This window comes from Pteropus medius, unplaced genomic scaffold, assembly GCF_902729225.1.
Source record: "Pteropus medius unplaced genomic scaffold, Ma_sr-lr_union100, whole genome shotgun sequence".
NCBI classification, from domain to species: Eukaryota; Metazoa; Chordata; class Mammalia; order Chiroptera; family Pteropodidae; genus Pteropus; species Pteropus medius.
In genome coordinates this window covers 1,043,027-1,067,466 of record NW_024343578.1, presented here as the reverse complement: position 1 = coordinate 1,067,466, position 24,440 = coordinate 1,043,027, and the positions used below count along the sequence as shown (strand labels likewise).

Genomic DNA, 24,440 nt, shown 5'->3' with positions numbered 1-24,440 from the left:
ACCAAATCCCTCTGACGCTCTTTCCCAGATATCTATAGAATCCAGCTGCCTTTCTCCATCCCTAGTTCTACCCTTCCATTATACATACCACACTTCTCAAGCCTCCCAATAGTCTCCCTGTATCCACTCACTCTCTTCCGTCCATTCTTGAATCTCCCATCATAAAGATCCTTTGAAAGCATTCACTTCTGATCATGTTCCTGTTCACTTTCTCTTTTGCTGCTTTCCAAGTTCAATTATAAAAAAGTTCAATCTTCTTAAAATAGTAGAAAGCCTTTCTGACCTCAGTCCCTACAGGTATCTTCAGCCTAATCCTTTGCCATTCTGCTACTTTGACTCCCATGCTCTAGATATATTTATGAATATCTGTATGTTTCCAGATCAGACCTACACTATGATATTCCCTAAGGCTGGTAGAGTTTCTTCTACCCCGTATTTGTCTGGCTAACTCCTACTTTTCCTTTACGCTCTAGTTTAGGGTTACTATGTCTGGTTTCTGAATCTGAGTTTGGTGTCTCCCCCCATGTTTTCATGGCATCCAGTACCTTCTCCATCACAGCATTTATCATACCGGCCTGAAATTGCTTGTTTATCCATTCTTCCTTCTCTAGGTTAGGAGATTCATGAACATGAATCTTGTTCACCACTATATCTTCAGCTTCCAGGGCAAACTCTGGCCACTGCAAAGCTCATCTTGTTCACCACTATATCTTCAGCTTCCAGGGCAAACTCTGGCCACTGCAAAGCTCAGTTCATATTTGTTAAATGTTGAAATATGTGAATGAATAAATGCAAGAAGGACTTCGTTGCATGCTCAGACTTGCCATTGGCTGAATTTGAGGTCACACTTTCTCTACAGACAACTGAGATCGAATCAGCACATTGCCTTTCTCAAATAAAATGTCAGTTACGTGCCACATTTGTTCCATTTGATACTCCTTTTGGCTCCCTATGTTTATGTTCAAGGTATAAAAATGTCTCCATCACAACTTTCACCCCTGGAATTGAGTGCCTGGTGCAGGAAAGATAGTGCAATCTTTGACACAATCTAGAACAAGTAGGACCTCCAAGGATTTGAAGAGAAATATGAGTGTGAGCTATGCTTTGGCTTCAAGAGCCTGGAGGTGCGGGAGAGGAGTCTCCTGTTTCCTTGACCATCCAACTTTGATTTTTTTTCCTCGTTGCTCAGCATCTGACGGTGTTGTATTCCAAAGGCACTGAAACAAGGTCAAGGGGCTTTATGTGACAAAAGATATTCTTAGATGTGAATGTTTAGCATTTGCTTATGGAAACATATTAGCCTCATATTTTATTGGGGGTGGTGGTGGTGGTGGTGGTACACTGTGAAATATAGTGTTAATGTGCACAGACTTGGGTGTGATGTCCCATATAGATGGGCTTGATTCCCAGCTCTGCCATTTATAAGCCATGTGACCTCTGTCCATGTATCTAACTTCTCTGAGGCTTAGTCTCTCATTTGTAATATGTAGATAATAATAAAAGCAACAATCTTTGTAGGGCTATTGTAAAGAATAAGGTAAGCATTTAGCTCCTCTTCATGTTGTAACATTAGATCCCACCCTGCTTCAGATGCTAGGAAGTAAGAAATGTGCCAGCCTGCCTGATGGATCCATTTCTGCTATGTCCAACACACGGATGATGGTTCAACCCCTGATTAGTTTTCTATCATCGTCATGACGAATTACCACAAATTTAGCAGCTTAAAAAATACATTTATGATCTCTCTGCTCTGAGTCTCCCAAGACAAAAATCATTAGCATGGCTGCAGTCTCTTCTGGACCTCTGGTGATGAATTTACTTCCAAACTCATTCGAGTCATTGGCAGTATTTAGTTCCATGTAGTTGTAGGACCTTCCCTGTTGACTGTTGACTAGGAATCATTTTCATCTTCCAGAGGCTACCTGCATTTTCTGGCTCATTACCTCTACCTCCATCTTCAAAGCCTCTCCTCACACTTAGAATCCCTCTGACCTCTCCTTCTGCCTCATCTCTCTTCTCTCATTCCTATTCTACCACTTCTCTCACTCTTCTGCTTTCCTCTTCCACACATAAGGACTCATGTCATTATATTGGGTCCACCTGCATAATCCAGGATACATTCTCTATTTCAAGATCAGCTGATTAGTTACCCTAATTCCATCTGCAAAGTTCTTTCACTCGGTGCCTGGATTAGTGTTTGAATAATCAAGGGTGGGCATCTTGGGGAGACATCTTTGAAACTCTGCCCACCACACCTTGTTAGGTGCACTGTAAAATCTGCAGCAAAATCCATGTCAACACAGCACACTCATTAGATATTTAGTTTTGACTATTCTGTGGAGTTGGCCTAGTTGGGAAGAAAAATATGAAAAAGTTGTTTTCGAAAAAAAAAATGGCCCATCTCCTATTCTGACAGATTAATGTTCTGTTCAAGGTGAAGGTGTTAATCCATTTACCAGGGAAACTCCCTTTTCTCTTTTCCACTTTTTGTTCAATGAAGTCCATACCATTTTAAGGCATTTAAATATTGTAACTCTAAGGTTTTATCTATGAGGCTTGACTTCAGCTTTCACAATGTGAGCCAGCAGTATCCAAACATGGAAGGCTCTTGGGCAGTCCTGAATTATTCAAACAGGACAGTGTGGGCTGAGAAACTTGAGACTCAGGTTAGAATACATTTGCCAATTGGCAACGAATCCTGTTCTCATCCGTTTATCAGATCTATTTGATGTAGAAATTAAAATGCTGGGTCTCGATTCTACAGAAATACTTGCACATATGCCCAAAACATATACAAAAAATTGTTTATTGAAGTCTTATTCGTCATAGCAGAAAATGGCAAACAATCTAAGTATCCACCAACTGTGAGTGGCGAATTCCATGGAATACTCCTCTAGCTGTTAGAAAAGAATGAGGTAGATTCATATATACTAAAATGGAAAGTTTACCAAGATATACTGTTAAGTGAAAAATGCAAATCATAAAAGATCTGTATAATAAGATCCAGTTTGCGTTACAAATAAAACTTATAAATGTACATATATTTGTAATTGAATATGAAGGGCACATCTAATTAACTGGTGTGTACTGCTTCTGGGAAGCGCCGCAAGCAGAGGGCAAGGGACATTCAGGTTTTAAGCTGTTTACTTCAGTAAAGTTTTAAGCTTTTACAGTGAGAATTAAATCATGAATTAACTGCAGAAAAAAAAAAGAGGTAAAATATACCATGTAGGATATACCATTGAAGTTAGGGAACATGCAGGACTTATAAAGATGGGGCTTTGGAAATAATCTTATTTGAAAGTGTTTCAGAAATTAAAGCCTGACAATGTGCTACAGTGAACAACTTTTAACATTTCAGCTGAAAATCTCATGCTTATTCATTGCTGTAGTAGAACTAAGCATAAAATAGGCTGGGTGAGAGAGAGCTATTTGTCCTCTAATTTATGAATGAATGTTGCTTTTTATAGATCTGGCACATAGTAGACAATAAATACTGGGAAAATAAAACAATTGGCACTATTTAATTTGGAAAAGTATGGTGTCTGCCTTTGATTCATTAAATCAAACATACTAAAATTGTGGTAGGCACATGTACAAGATTCAACCCAATCTCAAGAATAGATGGATAGAAGGAAAATGGTTTCCATTATATAATACGGGCAAGGAAGATTTGGAATATAGGCAATCCTGCTCTACTTTAAAATAGAATAACAACAACAACAACAAACCAAAGAAACTCCTGAAAAATGAGATTCTAAAAACCTGATTTTAACCCTATGCAGCCCCCTAGGATAAAGCACTTACAAGGTGCATACCAGAGTAGCCAGAGAAGGAGAAAGGGGCTCAGAGCAGGAGGAAGTTCTCCACAGCTCTAGCCCTTCCATCTGTGGAATTCAGGGGCTGAAATAAATGACTGCTAAGCTGCCTTCCAGCACCAACCTTCTGGCAATCTGTAAGTGGCTGCTCAGGTGGCTCAGTGGCCTTAAAGGAGCTGAAATCGGTTCTCTCAGCTTCAGAGGAACAGAGCCTTGGGTTTGCATGTCAAATGTCAGAGTAAACCTAAGCCCTGGCTCCCACCTCCTCTGTAGATCACCCATCAGGGGCTGAGCTGCAAGAGGAGTCATGGCGGCTCCTTCGTTTAGAAAGGCAGATTGGGAAGGGAGGCAGAATGTGGCAAAATGCCACCCTAAGGCCCTCGGCATAAAACTTTGCATCGTTTTTAGCTCTTTAAGGCCCCTTTTCACTCTTACAGCCATAATTTCACTTTGCATTTACCAATATTAAATAAGTGACTCAGCAAATGAATACATAAAGCAAACATGAGGACTCTAAGCCTGGGAATTCAAAGAACACTATTTCTAGAGATGTATGAATTGCTGCTCTTTTGTAGAGTGACTGTCCTGTGAACCACGAGCTTGTTGTAAATTGTACCAGATGTGCATTCGCTAACTCAGCTTTGTGAATTTTTCAGATTTTTGTTTTGATGATGTACACCCTTGACACTCAAAGTGTGGTCCACACACAAACAGCATTAACATCACCTGGGAGTAGAGCTGCCAGATAAAACCAGAAAATTCAAATTTAACTGAGCATCCAGCTTCTTTTCTCTCTCTCTAAATCTAGCAACCCAACCTGGGAGCCTGTCAGAAATGCAGATACGCATGCTCCATCCAGACCTGAGGAATCAGAATCTGCATTTAATATGATTCTGGGTGGTTGTAAAATCCAACAGGCGCTGGTCTACTTGGCTCCTACAATTTTAACCTTTTACTTTGAGGTTCTTCTGGCAAATTTTGATCTCACATCTCCACCAAATGCAGATGAAAAGTGTAATCCGTCAACAACGATTTTGGTTTGTGTGTCTCCCTCATCAGAGAGTTTTGTAATGTATTCTATTTGCAAATGATAGCGTTTTTCAACCTGGGAACACATGGCCTCCCACTTTCAACCACTGATCAGCCAGAGCTGGTCCTGCGGGCTGAGTCCCCATCACTCTGGAAGAGATGCCAGGCTGTGTTAATTGCTTGCTGGGTGGTGGGGAGGAGGGGCGGAGTTACCATCTCGCCTTTGATCAGAAGGGAGAAGTAATGGTTTTACTTACATCCTGCTTTGTCTCTGCACAGGCCGAGAGCCCGAGGATCCATTTCAGTCTCTCTCTTTCTTCCCAGTATTCTGTTACTGCCTACATACTGCAGCCCAGGGCATGGGGCGGGGGGGGGGGGGAAACTCTTGTGGTACACCCACATGACAGGCTTCAAAATGGAAACAATATTTAAGTTAAACCTGGAAGATCAAGTTTGCTCAGATCTTGCAACACAGGGAGCTTTTGAAAACTTCAGCAGCAGGTCTGTGTTTGATGGGGAGAAGCGAGCAGGGATGGAGAAACAAGTCCCTGTTACCAGACACCAAATCCCCACGTGAGAATCAACCCTTCTCTTATTTCTTATAAATAATGAGGATAATAATAATGTACCTAGACAGAACCTCGAGAGTTTCAAGGTATCTTTACAGCCACACTCTTCTTCAGTCTGCAGAATAATTTTTTCAGATGGGGGTGAAGGTTCTACTATTTGTAATGATCACTATTGTCTCCATACAGTAGAGAAGGCACAACCAAGTAGACAAATTTTAAAACTTAAAAAAAAAAATTCAAGACACTTCCCTCAAGTGGCACATTTCCTGACTCCTAAAACAGTGCTCTTTATCCTGCTCATGGAGGTTCATTTATTTGGTTGCCCCAAACTATTCAGACCTCAATAATCCCTCATGAGACTTCAGAGCTGGGAGAAACCTTTAAAAGACTCATAGAATCCTGTTATGGGTTCATTTGTGTCTCCTCAAATTTCATATGTTGAAGTCCTAATCCCCAGTCCCTCAGAATGTGACCTTATTTGAAAATAGGGTCATTGCAGATGTCATTAGTTAAGATGAGGTCATACTGAAACCCTAATCCAACATGACTGGCATCCTTATAAAAAGGAGAAATCTGTACACAGACCTACCCACTCAGGGAGAACGCCATGTGAAGATGGAGGCAGACTGGGGTGATAAATGCACAAGCCAAGGAATGCCACAAATTTCCATCAAACCAACAGAAGCTGGGGGAGAGGCATGGAACAAATTCACTGTCACAGCCCTCAGAAGGGACGAACTGTGCAGATGCATTGATTTCTAGCCTCCAGAATTGTGGGACAATCAATTTCTGTTGTTTAAGCCACCCAGTTGGTGGTACTTTGCTATGTCAGTCCTAACAAACTAATACAAATCTTAAGGAGGGAAGCATCATCTTAGGACTAACGGTGACGCCAGGCACTGTGCAAAGGGCTTCATGTGTCTCATCTCATAGCCGCCTCACAACAAATCTAGGGGGTAGGAGCTAAAAATAAGGAAGCTGAGGCTCACAGAGGCTGAGTTACTCAACTGAAATGACACGGCTAGCAGGTGCCCAAGCTGGATTGCCACTGGGACAGTCTGAGTCCAGATCCTGTTTTCTTAACCAGCAACATCACCACCTCAGGTGGGCTGGCCAGGACAACTGAGTAGCATCTATTGAGCCGTTTCTATAAGTATGTCAGGAGCTATTAGGAACTCACAACTCCACCATGAAGCAGAAACAAACATCGTCTATATTCTGTAGAGGAGGAAGTGGAGGCAGTGAGGTTAAATGACTGGCCCAAGGTCATACAGCCCATCTGTGGCAGAATTGAGGTTTGAACCAGGTCTGTGAATCCCAACAGGAGCCAAGAGAGCTCAGATTTTCTGGATTTTCAGTGGCATATTTGTGCCCCTTTCCAGATCAGCATCTCCTCTCTCTCATGTCACTATGTAGGCAACATTTTTCTGTATCTTTACCCACCATGCATGTCCCTCTTTCCATATCCAAATGCAAGCATGAACATTTTCACAACGTTTATTTCCATTCCCTCCCTGTACCAGAAAGCTCTGCAACCTCCGAGCAGTGCAGAGTGTTCTTATCCTCAAAATGAGCCTAATTATAGTACCCACCTCATGGGTCTGTTTAAGGGGTGTAATAAGTTAGTACACGGCAAGACACAAAATAAAGTGCCTGGCGCAGTGTAAGTGCTCAGGATAATCATCCTTATTATTTCCAAAGCTGGAAGTTAGGCGTCTGACCATGGGGCTTCAGTAGCTGCTGCTCAGTCACACTATTCTGTAATTTTAGCTGAGGTGGGTATTCTCAGATTTATGAATGGCTGATTTAGGCACTTACCATGTGCGCAAACGGCAAGGCGCAATGTACAAGAAAACTGTTTCAAAGTAAAATCAGGCAGAATACATAATTTAGGCCATCCCTCTCTAAAATCTTTAAAAGTATTCAGAAATTCCTTTTGGAAACTTGTCAGAGGTCTCCATTTATCTATGCAACTAACATTTACATAGCTTTTACAACATGCTAGACACGGCATAATTTAATGGATTTTAATCCTCAAAACAACCTCATGAGACAGGTACTGCCTTCCTTTGTCATTTTTAAACAACACCACTTCTGCTGAAGTACCAGAACCCAAGATCAATCAATGCCTTATTAAGTTGTCATTCAATATCGTTTTTCCAGTTATAGTTATTATCTTCAGTAGGTTACCCAAACCTCTCCACAAGCATAGAAAATTTAGTAACATGACATAGGCTTTGTTGGTTAGCCTGGGCACCTAAGACACTATTTAGCATATACGATATGTATTATATACTACATATAATCACTATTTGATTCCCCAATGCTGAGCCAGCTGACTAATGAATTCTTGGAACTTAAACCACTTGGGGAGAGACTTTGGTATGTGGTTTGAAGAGCTGGGTCTGAAGAACCCCTTGCTATATGGTGGCCACATAATATTAAGAAAGAGTGTTGCATGTGCTGGTGAATGACTGAATTGGCTCCAGCCTGGGCTCTCCGTCTCCTGGCTGTGTGACCTCAGAGGAGTGATTTAGTCTCTTTTCTGTAAAATGGGTTACCTATGACCTATATATTGGGGTACAAGAGTAAGTAGAGTTACATGAAGGAGGAGATATTCGATAATGGCTGTTCCCCATCTCCAAACAAATTCTGCTTATCATCATGACTTGGATTCCATGGCTACAAGGCTTATGAGAGTCCATTGGGGTCTGTAAATTGGCCACAACCCCCCACTTAAATGCCATCGTGTCACTTTATCTTTAGTTCCTTTGCGTGTTACCCTTCTTTGCCTCTGACCCTGGTGTTCAGGCCACATCATACACCTCTCTATGTCAGCCAACAGAATTGCCCATGCTAATCTATTTCGATATAGAATCAATGGTAATATGGATCATGCAATGTGAAGTTGCCCTGCTCTAAATTGCAGAGTTCTTGAATTCTTCCTATAACCTTATATTGACAGATAATTAAGAATATAGTTTATGCGGGTAAAGTGACTCAAGGAGAGCAGGGACCTTTTCTGTTTAGTTTCTGTCGAATTGTACATAGTAGGTACTCAATAAATATTTGTTAAACTAATTGCTAAATAGGGGAGCATTAGTTAAGTGCTACATAATGAGGTATGTGGCATTTTTCCTCCCAGTGTCGTCTTTCATTTCTTTTCAAATAATCTGAATAATTTGTAGGCAGGAGCACGAGAGCTTAGCTTTTAATCTCGTCAACAAAGAACCTTCCAAAGAGGAGACATTCCTTTGGCCTTGATTGTTGGCATTTCAGATGTAATTACATTTTTCACCCTAAAATTTCCCAACAAGATTAAGAGTCACACACAAAGTTTCCTTAACCCTCTACTCAGAGGTTTGCACAAGGAGTTCTGCCCACTTTCATGGGATTTCTGAAAGATGCCAGCTGCTGGCAACCATGAAACATGAAACACAAAGGACTCATAATCTCCTGGAACATACCCTGCTTGCACAATTCTTTGCAAGCCTCTCTAAGAACACGTCAAAGCCTGCAAGCATGTACACGCTTTTATGTAGGCAAAAAAGATGCAACATTGCCTTTCTAAACAAGACGTTTCTATTATTTCCTTATCTATTCTGGATCAGACAAGATAAGGGTTTACAAATAGCTAGGAAAAAAAGGAAGCTTTTGCATTTTCTTTGTAATTTCACTTGCTTTATGGCCTCTATCGAGTTTATCCTGAGTTCACATCATGGTGATATTTCTGTAATGGCTGAAAAGTTTTAAGCTCCTTTCGGTACCTAATTCCAATCAGCTATTAACTGTGCTAGTTTGTTGGCACTGTGCATTGAGGGTTTTTGAATCTGTTGCGTAGGCTGTTTTCTTGATCCTAGGAAAGTTATGTCCAATCCATTCCAGGAAGGTGGCTTTTGGTCCAAAGCATGAAGATCCCCAGAAAGACTGATTCCATTTGTTTCTTTGATGATGTGAGTTGATGCAAAGCAATTATAGTGGTCAGATTGGTGCTCAGTGCCCAACCTGATTCAGGAGACAGCCATCGAATAAGCATTTAGATCTTTATAACACACATTAGATAAATAATTACAGAAACACTGATGCTGTAAGAGTATAAGGAGTAATCAGTGAAAAAGGTTATTAAAGGAGGGGATAGTGGGAAGAAAGTAAGACAAGGGCCAGTATTTACTGAGTGCTCACTATGTACCAGCACTGGGCTAGTATTTTACATCATTACCTCATTTGATCTTTATAAGAACTCTATGAGGGAGGAAAATAAATCATTATTCTCCCCATTTTCCAGACGAGGACACTGAGACTCTGAGAGATAAATAATGTGCCCAAAGTCACATAGCTACGAAGGGGCAAGTCTGGGATGGGGAGCTCCCACCCCATTCCATGAATTCTCACATGCAAGATGGACCTTTTATTCATGAAAAAGGAAAGAACAAGAGGAGGAAGATGAAGTAAAAGAAGGTATGAGGAGAAAAAATGTGGAGAAGTGGTCAATGGAGCAAAATCCTGAGACAGAGAGGAGGTAAATGGTGAAGCTCTTGCTGTCTTCATGATTCTTGGAAAAAACAGGTCCATCTTCCCTTTCCCATGCGAGGGGTTTGAGTGGGGAGCTTGAAGATCGAAGCAAAGATCTGAAAGGGTTACACTGGAGAACGCAATGTGAGTCAGTACCAGCAAGATCCCGGTGAGTGGCTTTGGAGTCAAACACACCTGGGTTCAAATCATTCATGAGCTGTGTAACTTTGGGCAAGGAACTTCCCCTCTCTGTGCCTGTTTCTTCATCTGGAAAACAGGATAGTAGTAGTACCTCCCACAGAGGGAGAGGTGAGGATTGAACAGGACCATCAATGTGAAAGCACTTGGGATGTGGGTGGCAAATGATGGCTCACAGGTTCACATCCAGCTGCCACTGGCTTTGTACTGCCTTCAAGCTAACAGTAGTTTCTATCTTTTTAAACAGGTAAAAAATCCAAAGAATATTTTGTGACATGAAAATTATATGACATTCAAATTTCTTTGTTCATAAATATGATTTATATTGGAACACAGCCATGCTCATTCATTTCTTTTCTGTCTTCTACAACACAATGACAGTTGAGTAGCTGTGACCAAGGCAGTATGTGGCACTCTCATGGTTTTGCACTGCTGCTCAGCACACTACAAATGGCAGTAGGGCAGTTAAAACCTGACAGCATTTTGAGTGCCATGTGTATCACCTATCTGTGTGGACAGACATGGTCAAAGATGAAATACATAAAATATCACTCCAGATCAGATAAACATTTGCAATAGATGTTGATGACAGAGAATAACTTTGAATCCTAATTAAGTAAAATGTTATTTCCCCCAAAAAGAATCCCATTCTTCTCTTTAAAAAAATGCACCCATTATATTTTGAATTTCATCAATAAAAAAGTTGTGAAAATTTGTTTTCTTTTTTGTTATATAAATACTTATATAATATTCTTGATTTTGCCTTTGGGACCACGAAATCTAAAATATTTACTATTTGGCCATCAGAGAAAAAGTTTGCTGAGCCTTAATTAGGACAGTGGCCAGCATGCAGTAAACGGCCCGGGGAAGGAGATGCTGGCTCTCACTTTAGCTGACATCACACCTCCTGCACCATTTCCCTCATGAAGGCAACTCGGCTAAAGGCTCCAATTCCTCTTTCTACATCTTATTAGATACTGGATATACATGCCGATCAAGTTCCAGGTAAATACTGGGCAAAACATAGCTGCCCAACATAAGAAGGGAAATAAAAGCTTAATGGTGGTGCTGGGCTATACGTTTTGTCCTTTTTAGGCCCACTCATCTTTTTTTGTTATAGTGTGCTTTGGGTCTCCAGTTAACTACCCCCCAAAATAGTAGTAGCTCCACTTGCTAGGGCAAGAAGTCCATCTCGAAGACCAAAAAGAAGGCAAGTTGCAGCAAAGCTCTCCCCAGATATATTCTGTGTGCACTAATTCTATACAGGGGGGCCATGAGCAATAAGCACAGCCAACCCAGCTGACCCTCTCTTGCTCTCAAAGTGCAAAAACTAGCTTGAGGACACTAGCCCACAAAGCCTCTGAGAAGGCTTGCAATGAAGAAACCCATTTGATTCTGCTTAATCTAGTTTTGCTCAAACTTATTTGAACATAGAATGCTTTTATTATAATTTAAAAAAATAGTGTCTCTTAATATCCAATACTATCAGTGCTCCGAGGAACATCTTTAGGGAATTACTACTATAGGGGAAAGAGCAGTTGACCAAGAATTAAATGTTTCAAGTTCATGTCCTACTTCTCCCATGCCCTATCTCTACAGTCCTGGAAAAATCTCAACTGTCTGAACCTCACTTTTTTCACTGTGTAAAACAGTCATGGTGCTACCTGCCTGCCACCATCATAAAGCTGATGGGGAATCAGATGAAAATTTGGGAGAGACTTGGGATATTTTCTCTCAACTGGTGAGGGAGCTCTTTGAGCGACACAGAGTGGGAGAAGTGGCAATGTCCGTCCTCAGAACTTTGAAGACATTTCCGATAATGAGTGGACTAGGCAAAGAACTGCGGGCCTGAAGGCTTCCCCTGTCCCCGGTATTTGTTGGAAAAAGCAGTGACTGGCCAAGGGGGAGATGGAGCGAGCTCATCTCTTCCCCTGTGCCTGGTCCCTCCTCAAAGTGAGAGGCACACAAAGGAGAGACACTCAATTACATAAAGTTCCCAGAAGGCCTCCAAGGGTGCGAGCCTCAAACCAGGTGTTGCAGTCACCCACGGAGTGTGGAAACAGCTTAACAGTCTGGCCTCTGCAAACATGTTAGTGCGTTCATAATTTTTTAAAATAATAACATACAAAAATTCATCTGGCGCGTCTCAGCTTGCACCCTCATACACAGTCACTGCCTTATCTGACATATCGGATTTCTCAGAGTCCCAAGCCTGTTGTGTAAGCGGGGACAGGAGTGCTTGTTGGCTCTGAACACTTCCTCATTCTCCCTCTCTGGTTTCCACATTCCGTGAGAGGGAAGGACAATTCTTTTCTGCCGCCAATTGTACTGAATGGCCTGTGAGGCTGAATTGTATTTCGAATCTGCTGGTGGAGATGCTGTTAGCTGGGCAAGCCATTCCTCTATCAGAAGAAAAGAGAAGTGCTTTCATTTCCTAGCGTGTTATCTGCCTTCAGACAAAGAGGAGAATAGAGAATTTCCTCTAATGTGATTTCATCATATTCCTAAGCTAGTGCCCCGGTGCCAGGGGATACAAGTACAAAATTAAATAAATAAAGAAACAAAACCGTAAATGCAATCAACAGCAGCAGCAAAAACCCTACATGAAGAACCTATCAGAACCCAGTGCCACGGGCAATGGGACACCCCTTTCTAATCATGGAACATTTGTTTTGGCTTTTGTTTTCGTAGAGGGTGTTATACAAAATCTCATCTCAAATAATGCAGTTACATCAGAGATCAAGGTACACTGAAGGAAGAATGGGTGCTGGGGATCAGCAGGTCTGCTAATTCCACCACACGCTGACTCAGGAAGCCACAGGCATCCAGGTTTCCTTGCTGACACCTGAATGTGGAACAAAGAAGCTTCATACTGCTGCCAAGAACAAATACACTGGGCAGCACTGCCCCCACCCCTTCCCAGAGGGCTGTAGTGTGCTCATCCCAGCCCGACGAGGCTCTCCAACTGTGCGATGCAGAGCAGAAGTCAAAATTATACACAGATGTCAATTTGTCAACATGGAAAGACAATCATATGACATTGAGTAATTAACAACAATAATTGCTCTAGTTGCCTTTAACGGCTTAAGCCAACACATAAGAGTGGTGCAACCAGTATTTGAACTGAGTCCATGTGACTCTAGAGCCTGGGTGCTTACCAATCACTCAGCCCTAAACACTATGCAAAGTTAGATTCTGTCCCCATCAAGTATATATTTACATGCCCATCTCTGTATAGGAAAATGTGCTTTAAAATGGTACTTTCTCTGAATGAGGGTTGTAAGAAACGTTTCTGCCTGATTCCTCATTAAAGTTTCTACGTTTTCTGCAGTGAACATAAGAGTAATAAATAGATGAAGCAGTGGCTGTAAGAAATTCAGGTTCCCCAGTGAAAGTGACCTTTGTGATTTTTATTTCAGAGCCTCATACCATGTTTGCCTCTGAAGGGCAAAGGTGCAATGTACAGTGGGGTCTTTTGCCACATATTGACATTTGCCTTTTTACTCTGGGTCTATCAGGTGAGAAATGATCTTCTCTCAAAGAGATTTTAACAGCCTTTTTTTCTCTTTCCTTCCAGAAGTTCTGTTTCTACCACTCTACATAAGCACAGTGACTGTAGCACTAAAGAAATGCTTGGGGATGAGCAGAATTCTCAGCTGCGACTACTGACACCTACCTAACAGAAGGAGCCTTATTTATGACACACAGTGGGATCAAGAATAAGCCAGGCTTACCCTCAGGCTGTGGAAAGCTCATGAGGCTGAAAGAAACAACAGGCATGGCTCCTCCTTATGCAGATGAAGCATCCCAGAGATTTTGTCACCATGAGAACAGCCTTATGAGCTGAAAGGCAAGTGTGACCCAGTGTTCACAGGTGTAGGATCTGCATGGAGGAAGCTTAGACCAGGGCATGGCAGGACATTAGTTCTCAGTTGTTGTATGCTGTTAGTTTTTAGCATTTGCATTATATTTTTTTTCCTGGAAAACAGCTAGAGGGAATGTACATTCCTATCTCAATGCCTCTAATAGATGTGTTCATGGGAAGGGTGTCTTGTGGCCACCCAGGCAAAGTGAGGACAGGAGCACCAATTTCATGAGATCATCTGGTAGCCAAGTAGGCCAGCATTCTTCTTACAGAGATCATGTTACTGTAGGTAACTCATATATAGAAAAGGCCTGAGGATAGAGTTAAGATACATCTGGGCATAAGCAATGGCTCCCAGCCAACTGATGCTTCAGTGGCAGAAAGGAATATAGCCATTCTGGTTGGTGGTAGCCATAAATACGTACTCTTATTTTGGATATTGTTGTCTGTTTTCCCCACTTTGTTGGGACTGTGGAGATAACTGGAAAGAGATGGGGCTGGAGTTCCTTTCTCTGAACTATCAAGAAAATTCTGGTTCAGCTTGTTAACGCTACCCACCAATTGGATGGTTTCCCAAAGCAGGCCTCTGAGGAGTGTCAACTCTTGGTCTACAACTCTAAGAGGGAGACCTACAAGCCTTCTTGAGACCACATTTACATATCCCAAGAAGAATCTCTTATGTTCTCTTTGAAAATGCCATTCTGGCCATGTGTTTGAATGCTGACTCTTGTTGAAAGTTGTAGATCTACAGCCAACAACATTAAATGGTGTACTGACATCATTTAGTGGTTGTGTTTTCTAAAAAAACTCTTTTCGTCTTCCTGGTAACTTGGGTGATCCTCTGGAAAAGAGAGTGCATAACATTGTGATGTCCGAAGTATCTGACACTATCTGTGGGCAGGACTGTAACAAAGGGTGATGCATGTCTCTCTGGCACCTGCTAACAGCCAGACAGTGCTAACTGCCATTGGCCTCTCTCCCTGCTCTCGCACATAGCTGAATTTCCCCATGTCCACTCAGCTTATTATTATTATTTTTCTGTGTTGCTTTTCATACCCCTCCCACCCATCGATATCTGTGTCTCAGATTAATTTTCACCAGATGTGAGTGTCTGGACTTCTCCAAGATTTGTTACTTTCCCTCCATGTTCCTAACCTTCTTCAGGCCATTTGTGTGATTTTTCTGACTTCTTTAGTGTTTCCAACACCTCCCAAATTAGTGTCATCTGTGACTTCCTTCACATGCTCTTTTCTCGCCTTAACAGATCATTAATAAAGAGGTTAAGCAAGACCAGACCAGCACCACACTCTAGAGCAAATGACAAAGGGGTGGGAGAGGTCGGAGCGCTCCCTGCGCGCCAGCCTTGGCACAGGAAAGATGTAATGTAATGCAACAACACTCTGCTAGACACCTCCCATCGCTGGTCCATGTTCATTTATCACCACTATTTGTTTATGATTTCTCAGCCAGATCTCAGGTCCTGAGAATGCAGTCATATCCAAGCCAACATGCACTGCTTTGCCAGGTAATCCTTACAAGCTCCAGAAAACTCCACAAGAACTTATTTATTGCTCTCGATTCTGCTTAAAAGCTTCTACCCCAGCACCCGACCGAGTCCACCATAGTTGAGAGCAGAAAGAGGTAGACGGAGACATTATTAATTATTATCCTTTTCTCTCTTCCAATTTATCAGCTCAAAATTGTCTGTTAAATAGTCACTGGCTTTTCACATTACTCACTAGATTTTTCTTTCAGCTGAAAGGAACTCTCTGCTAGAAACATGGGCTAATCCATAGTCTCCAGCAATCAAACCTTTCTTTGCTATTCCCAGGTGTCATTAAAATCAAAGGTAACTGAAGAGGGTATGTTTTTAGGATAAACATGCTTTAAGACCTGCTAGAAAATGTGTAGCTGGCTTGTGTAGCTGTGGTTGTCATAACAGATTTCCTGTTTTTTGAATTTTCTTTCTTCTGTCTTTTCTTTTACCCCTGCAAATTAACCCATCCCATAGTTAGTAACTGCTTTCTTCAGCTGGCATATAGAGTCTGCTCTTCTGAGCTCAGTAGTAACAATAATAAATTATATTCTAATAAGAATTGAGCCCTCGTCATGCGGCAGGCATGGCTAGACATCTTACATAACCACCTCATCTCCTCCCTCTAATCCTCACACCAGCCCTGAGAGGTGTGCACAACCTTCTCCAAATGAGAAAATAGAGGGGTAGAAAGGGAAGGCCACTTACCCAAGGCCACCCAGCAAAACAGTGCAGGAGCTAGGATCCAAACCCAGGCCCATCTGAATCCAGAGACCACACTATGAGCCACTCTACCAGATTGTCATCCAGTCTCTCACAGATGAGTAGTTCTTCATCTTTTCTGAGTCATTAGCCCCTATAAATATCTGCTGAAAATCATAGATACTCTCTCTCCTTGGGGCATGCACACATACCCACATAAAGTCTGTTAACTATGTCGAGGGATTTGCAGACCCTCGGGGGTACATGGACATGAGCTTAAGAATCTGCGTCCTACGAATCTTTGTACTACTCTAAATTCCTCCCGGGTGGAACTGCACTTTGCTCCCTTCCTCAACTCCAGTACTAAGGTGAAGAATTCTTTTGAATGAATTATTGATTGCAAGCACTTTGGGTAGTACATTCAAACTGTATCTCTGAACTATAGCTTTACAATCTTGACTAGAAGATATAAATATGCAGATACCTTCCAGAGGAAAAGAAATGCCAAAAAAAAAAAAAAAAAAAAAAGGCAGTGGGGGAAATTATAGAGCAAAAACATTTCACTTTGCCCAGGAATTAATTCTGCAATTGGAAGCAGGCAGGGCCTTTGTCATGGTGGTTCTGAAACATCTCATGGCTACTTCTGGTTACTTCTCATCTTAACTCCTTAAAACAGATTATTGAAAGCCTCTTCTCAAGAACACAACAGTTGACCTTTGAACAACACAGGTTTGAACTGCAGATGCAGAGGGCCAACTGTATGCATTATTCTATGCCATTTTATATAAGAATCTCGAGCATTCTCGAATTTGGGTAGCCATAGGGGGTCCTGGGACCAATCCTCTGTAGATACCAAGGGACAACTGTAGAGTAGTTTAATTTTGGGGGGAGTTAAAAATTACACACAAATTTTCTAATGTGTGTGGTATTAGCTCTCCTAACCCCTGCATTGTCCAAGGATCCACTGGACACTCAGAAAATGTATAGTCATTCATTATAAGCAACCAAAATCTCAGGAGATGCCCCTCAACTGACAGAATCCTTAATGCCTAGGGAGTTTGGGGGATTGCAAGCACCAATGGCATCTTTGCTCTCTCGACCTTGTACAACTTTTCGACCTTGTACAACTTCGGGAGCTTGATTTTTCTGTATACCACTAGGCCCCATATGCCTTCCTAGTCTATGGCTGCTGATTTTACTTTGCAGTCTTTGATAATCAAATCCTCTCCTTTTCTTTCAGAGTCAGAGGAACCACACACCCTTGAAGTTAGACTTCAGCTATGCATTAAACTTGACAGCTATACATGTCACTGCAGTGAGAGGCCAGAGATACCTCTAACTGATATATATACAGGCAAATGGAAAAGAGAGCAAGTCAAAAGTCCCGTCTCTTGGACATCTAGTCAAAACAGAATTCTGGATTCCTATTCAGCTCCTCACCCTCCAATAATGGCCTACCCAGGCTTTGAATCTCACAATAGAAATCTGGAGGCATTCTCGATTTAGTTCATTCTCTTACCGCCCACCCTCCCCGCCCTCCCCAAGCCAAATTCTACTGGCTTCACTTGCTAGTCTCATCTCCAACTTATCCACTTGTCTGATACCCTGAGTAAGCACCACCAATTCTCTCACAAATGATGGAGCCCTACTTCTGCTTTTCCTGCCATGACAATTCATCTACACAGCAGCCAAGGTTGTTTTTACAATATAAATTGAATCATGTCATGTCCCTGCTTAAAATCCAGTGATTTTCTTTTTATTTTCTCATTTTTCTTAGGCTAAAACCCAAACTCTCTACCTTGGCCTGAAACACTCTACATGATCTGGTCCCGTTCCACTCCCTTATCCTCATTTACTGTCTTATACCTTACCCAGAATTGTGGTCTTCAAGGTCCTTCAGCCCATAAAGCTCTTCCCTGTCTCCAGCCCTCTGCACACCTTCCTAGGACCACCTCCCAAACATATCTCCTGATTCTCCTTTCAAGGTTTAGCATAAAACTCACTTCCTTGGAGAGATGCTCACTGAACATCCTTTCAGAAATAGGTCCCTTTTGTTAATCTTGATATCTTTTTCTCCATCCAGGTGATGATCAAAATGTATAAGGTTTCCATTCATATTTTTAATTCTTTAGGGTTTACTTTCCTCAACTAGATTGTAAGATACACAGAGTGGCAACCACATCTATCTTACTCATCATTGTTTTCTCAGGATCTAACCAATAATTTAACCATTTGATGAAAAAATAGGTGAGTAAATGAAAAATGATCGAATGAATGGATAAATAAACAAAAGAAAAGTCTTAGTAGTCAATGGCACATGGAGGAGATGCATCAGATCCTCAGTCACAGGAGATACAAATTGAATTAAAATATCTACTTGGTATTCCCATACAGGAGGTATTAATGAAAACCTACAATTTTAAAGAGAAACCAAGACTTCGGCTGAGAAGACTAAGAGCTCATGGCTCCTTCCACAACTTCTTTTTCAGCCACTGGATTTCTCTTGCCCCTGGATGAGCACAGGCCTCCTGTCTAGAGCCCGTTTGCTAAAGGAAGACAAGAAAAGCATAAGCTATCCAGCCACGATAAACTGCCTGCTTTGTCATTCTTCCTGAGGGAAGGCATGCCAGGGAGTTTCACCGGCCTTTGAGCACTGCTTCTACTTGTGAAAAATCCCTTGCTGGGGCTAAGAGTGCTGTGATTCACACTTGTACTTTCTGTGACATTGTCCATGTGCTGGTAGCATAGAGCTACTATTTTTCGTTTTGAACAGGTTGTATCTATCTACAGGCATCACAGCCCTCTGCCAAAACTGGTTAATGCCCACATCTATATTTTTATGACTCAGGACTGAAAAATTTGCATGTTTTTAACTAAAGACTTATTCTTTTCTAGTGGTTTAAGAAATAAAAATGATCTTGTGCTCTATGTCTACTCAATTATGAGAGTTCACAGTAAAAGCTGGAACATTCAAATGTCAAGGCAGATATGGCAACGTGACTTGATTTGGTCCCTCACTGCCCCTCCTCACTAAATGTTCACAAACCAAAGTGCCTCTTGGGGGTCCAAGGAAAGCACCTCCATTCAATGGAAATGAACAGTTATTTGCTGACACAAATGATTACCACATCAAGTGGATTTTCCCCAAAGAAAATAATGGAGAATTAAGTAGCTGTTTTTCTTGTATTTTGCAAAGCAAGATAAAAAAATGCAGTAAGGGCTCCAGGAGGACATTTTCACAATCAAAAGGGGTTGGGGGCGGGGGGCGCGGGGAGGGGGCGAGGAGGAGGACATTGTTGCAGGGATGCCCATGAGGGCAACAACATGCTAGAAATGTGATCCCATGAACTCTCACAAGAAAACCATGACAATAAGGCAGGCCAAAGGTAAATTCTATCCTTAAGGTGAACACACAATGCAATATACATATGATGCATTATTGAGTTGTACATTTGAAACTTATATAATTTTATTAACCAATGTCACCCTGGTAAACGTAATAAAAAAATAAAAATGCTCAATATCACTAGCTATTAAAAAAAGAAAAGAATGTAGGAGTGGAGATAAGCCAGTAGGGAGGGGAATAGAGAGAAGCTGGATGGAGGCAGAGTATAGGGATACACTGTGAATCTAAGCAGTGCCAACTATGTAATTTGCAAGGGCCAATGCAAAATAAAATTGTGGGCCTCCTTTTTCAAAAATTATTAAGAATTCCATGACAATGACAGCAGAGCATTAAATGAAGATTGGAGCCCGTCTATACTCGAGGTTCTATGGACTACAAAGGTCACATGCTAGTAATGCTGGGCTGGGTGGGGTGTGAGGGCTGGAGATTGGAGGCTAGCTCTAAGGGTTGTCAAAACTCTTTAGCAAGCAAACTTTTCCCAGTCCACTCTGCTTTCAGAATACAACATCTTTGAACGATCACAGTGAGGCAAATAAATCTTGCCTGGGCTAGTATCTAGAAGTGGCAAAAAAGGGAGGAGCTGTTAGGGTTGTTACATTAATTCTAATTCGTTGTCATTTTTGGAGCAACTTTTCCTAAATTATGATTCATTTCAGAACAAAAACACAAAACTCAAGCCAAGGCCTTCTGATGCTGTTATTAGCATATTACCGATGCTTAGTAAAATAACTTCTTGTAATGTTTCTTTTATAAGGGCAATAAATCAAAATATTCCAAACAGTTAATTTTTAATGTGCCACTATTATCCATCCTTAGGTATAAACTTAATGTCTCCTTAGGCCCCACAGACTGTAATGCGTCTCGAAACATGCAACGGCTGTCCAACAATACAATGTTCCCCAGTATCTCATTATTTTTAAGTCCCCAAGTTACAGTTTTAAAAGCCTGAAGATATCTGAGCAAACACGTTTAAAGGAGTCATAAAGAAAGATAAGTAGTTTTCCTCTGAAGCCTATAAAATTTATTACAACATATTAAAGAAGGATTATATATTGACTAATTTTCAGAAGCCATTTGTTTTCTGAGGTACATGGTGCTTGGGGAAATTCATGAAGGAATAAAGGGGGTAGGGATTTAATACCATTGTCTCCACTTGCCTTGAGCAAAGTAAGGTTTTCTATGGGCTTTCCCACCCATTCCCACCCCGAGTATGACAACAAGGTTCCCATCTCAGGAGATGGCAGGGTGAACGTCATGAATCTTGTGAAAGAGCAATAAAAATTTTATTATTCAGGAGAAGACACAAACACAGCCAGTGCCCTAACATTTATGATGGCAGAAGAAGTAGTTCATAGAAAAGCCCCAAGTAGAGCCCACACTTCTCAAGACAACCCCCAAACTCTTAGAACTTTCCACGCATGTTGTGGGTAGGTTTCACACATTTGCTTTTTAACATTATAAAACCTTTTCTTCTCATTTAGTGTTGTTTGAGGTCAATTTATACTTTTATTAGTTTTTCTATGTGAGGAAATATGATATTTCTCTTAAAGTCTTCCCTATACAAGGAGAGAGTCTCTCAGAGAGAACCTTAAGAATTTCTCCGGTTTCCCCATCTCTTCTTACTGACAAGTTTCCCTTTGGAGGCACCTTGCATCTGAGTTAACTCCAGTGCTGTTTTGCCTATACCAAGGAAAGGGGGGAGAGAGGAGATGCTCTGACTGACCAGGAAGCAGGTTCTAATGGCAGCAAATGGATCCAGGAAATGTTATATCTTTACTACATAGAAAGATACTGTATCTGAAAATCAAGCCCCTGTGCCTTCCTGGCAGTACCAGAGAAAGCAATCTGATTCATTTTGTAAGTAGGACCTATAACAGGTTCAACCAAGCAATGAAACACACTAATGAAACTGTCACTGATTGGCAAAACACACTAGTTACTGTTTTAACATTCCCCCAAAGCATGACTGCCATGAAATATGAAGGCGAGACTTGAAGAAGGGCACACTTGTTAAGTTATCCCAAAGAACTGCCTCTCTAATCACAGACCTGGTGATTCTCCAGCACTGTGAAATTTCAAGTTTATCCCAGAAAAGGAGCTGCACACTGTTTGTTTGTTTGTTTGTTTGTTTTTTGACCATAAAAACATCACCATGGCACGCACTCTACACCCCATTCCTTGTTCTGAACAAAATGACATGTGCAGTGTCATCAAGTTCAACAGCATATTCCATGTAATCATAGGTATTTTCAACTCCAGAGAGTTTGTGACTTGGTGTTAAACAGCCTGCAGTATCCTGGAGAGACATAATTCTCAGTAGCAAAAGTTGCTCGAGTTCAATGTTCCATTTATAACTATGGCAATTACATGGACCACTATTCCATTATAAGGCAGACAGGACAGAAATAAAGAGTGGGTTCTTAATAGCTAAAATTCAACCTTTAAAAGAGTGGAACCCTCTGAAAAATGCAATACATGAATTTTTTTTTTTTTATAATGCAAAGCTCCATAGAAGCACTACTATAAAAAAGCGACAGATATAATGCCACTAATGAGACCTGCCAATATTAATATTTCTATTCTAATTCATTCAAAGAGGTACAGTTACCCAGTCACCATTACTATGCCTTGATCCTTGTGTATTCTTCAGAACTGCCACAGAAGAGACAGTACAAGCCATTAAATGGGCTTCTTAGAGATGATAGTTTCAATTCCATGAAGATATATACTTTTATTTTCCTTATTCCTTGCCAAACATTTGACACAACCAGAAGGAGGTGAGAATCACACCACACTGGCATATCTGGCAAAAGCAAGCAGTGGGCTGAAAACCACAGCTGGAGAATTGTGACAATTTCTGAGTCCACAATCATGCCTTTAAAAGTGTGTATAAATACTAGCAAGGGCATAGTTTACATCTTAAATAACACAGAAACATTTGAATTGTGCTCAACCCAGCCCCAACAAGGCAGAGCAATAATGTGGTTTCAGGGTGGCTGGTGGGGATAGGAAAGGGGCTCTTGGGAATGGTCACAGAACGCAGAAGCAAACACAGGACAAAGCCACAAACATCAGCGAACACGATTGATCACACACACAGTACAACACTAGAATGCAATCTTTTAAAGAAAAATGATATAAAAGATGGTTTCTCACCCCTCAAAACAAAACTGGAACTTTGGTTTACAGGCCCGGCTATGCCCATATGCCCTCCTCGTCATCCTGCGGCCGGCCGGGGGTAGGGAGGTACACAGAGAGGAGGGGAGCACCGGAATGAAAGAAGAGAAGATTAGTTACACCGCGATGTACTGGAAAAGCACACTGATCTTCACTTTGTTTTTAAATCTTAAAGTGCAAGAAAAAAATCCATAGTAATTTAAGTTCCACATCACTGACTTATCAAATACATAACTGAATTTTGTATCTATGGCAATCCCCACACAAAAACATTCCACCCACCCAGCTCTGACTCTGTGTCAAGATTGGATTAGAAGATTAAAATTAGTCTGCATTAGCAGATGATTATTTTTTTGGAAAGCATGCAATCTGAATTGCAAATGCCTAAGGAGTAGATTAAACCTTTTAAGTAAGCAGAGAAGTAATTATAGTAATCAAATACCCTTAATTTTTCTTAAGCTTAAAGTATCAATAAAGGCTGAAGAATACTTAAAAAAAAAAAAAGATCTACTTGGGTGGAATAAACATTTGTAGCATGCAATAATTCACATTGGTTATTTCATAATGGCTCAAACATTCTGTGATCTCTGATTTGTCAGGTTCTATTTTGCTCTCAGCATAAAAGAGGATGTGCATGCCATGGAATGGTTATACATTTGCATGGAATGATTATACATCTGCAATCAAATAAGTTTCAAAGTAACGAAAGTAAACTTTCAATTCAGTAGAATGCTTGTAGAAAGGAAATTTTGTTTAACTTAAAACTGTGTTCGACTGTGGATAAACTGAAACTGATTTGGTCTGAATTCTTGTTGTTGAAACGTTTCCAGAATGGCTCTGGCCACATTCCCCACTTAGTGAAGTGGCAGATAGGCAGGGAGACTGAACCTTTGAAGACAGACGTATATTCACCATCACAAGGTTCTATTCTGAACAAGAATTCTCACTGTTGACTGGCAAAGATGGAAGCAAAGTTCAGAAGACTGAGTGGTTGGTTCATATCCTCCTCTCACACACAATTTGAGAGCTGTGTCTTTTAAAACTCCTACGAAACCGGATTTTGCCATGATTTCCTTGCTTTAAAAACTGAGACTAGGGAAAAAAATAACTTGAAGCATTTTCTCACTATTTGGATCCTTGTTGCTTAAGTTGTTGCATTATAAGGTTGAATAATACAAAAATGCCAATACTTGACCATTTTTGATCTAGAAAAACAGCAATTTCAAACAGTTCAATCTAATTTTGCCAACGGGCAAAGGTAATTTTCATCTACTCAAAGATTTAGATCTGTGGTCTTGAACTAAATTTTCACATAATTTGTTTCTTTTGAATTTCTTTGTATTTTATTTTACGCATTTAAAAATATTATTCTGAGAAGGGGTTCAGAGAGTTCACTAGACTGCCAAAGTGGTCTATGGACCACAAAGGTTTAACAATCTCCAACCGATATGAGTCGATCAGATCTGCACACAGTCTGAATTGGACAGCTCTCTGTGAATTTTCACTTGACAGTTTACATAGGAATATTCTAGTGGGGAAAAAAAAAAGGTACAACTGATCATATTAGCTGGTCTTTTCATGTAAAATTTACCTGTGTGTATTTATCACAGCACGGTCTAGTAATTGCTCC

The 24,440-nt window shown here is 41.0% G+C and overlaps 1 protein-coding gene across 12 annotated transcripts in view; it reads right to left on the bottom strand.

Annotated features, from left to right (window-relative positions):
- The window catches only part of ERC2 (ELKS/RAB6-interacting/CAST family member 2), a 907,956-nt gene that overhangs the window by 145,776 nt on the left and 737,740 nt on the right, over positions 1-24,440 (bottom strand). For 3 of the 12 annotated variants that reach the window (XM_039867403.1, XM_039867402.1, XM_039867405.1), the window contains exon 17: positions 22,790-22,855. The exons of 5 other annotated variants lie outside the window; for them this stretch is intronic. In XM_039867403.1, the coding sequence (XP_039723337.1) occupies positions 22,829-22,855 (27 nt within the window). In that variant the 3' untranslated portion in view covers positions 22,790-22,828. Of the gene's footprint in view, positions 1-9,683; positions 10,045-13,630; positions 13,638-20,290; positions 20,327-22,789; positions 22,856-24,440 lie in introns of those variants that run through there. 4 more of the 12 variants (XM_039867404.1, XM_039867406.1, XM_039867395.1 and 1 more) reach the window with 4 other exon arrangements.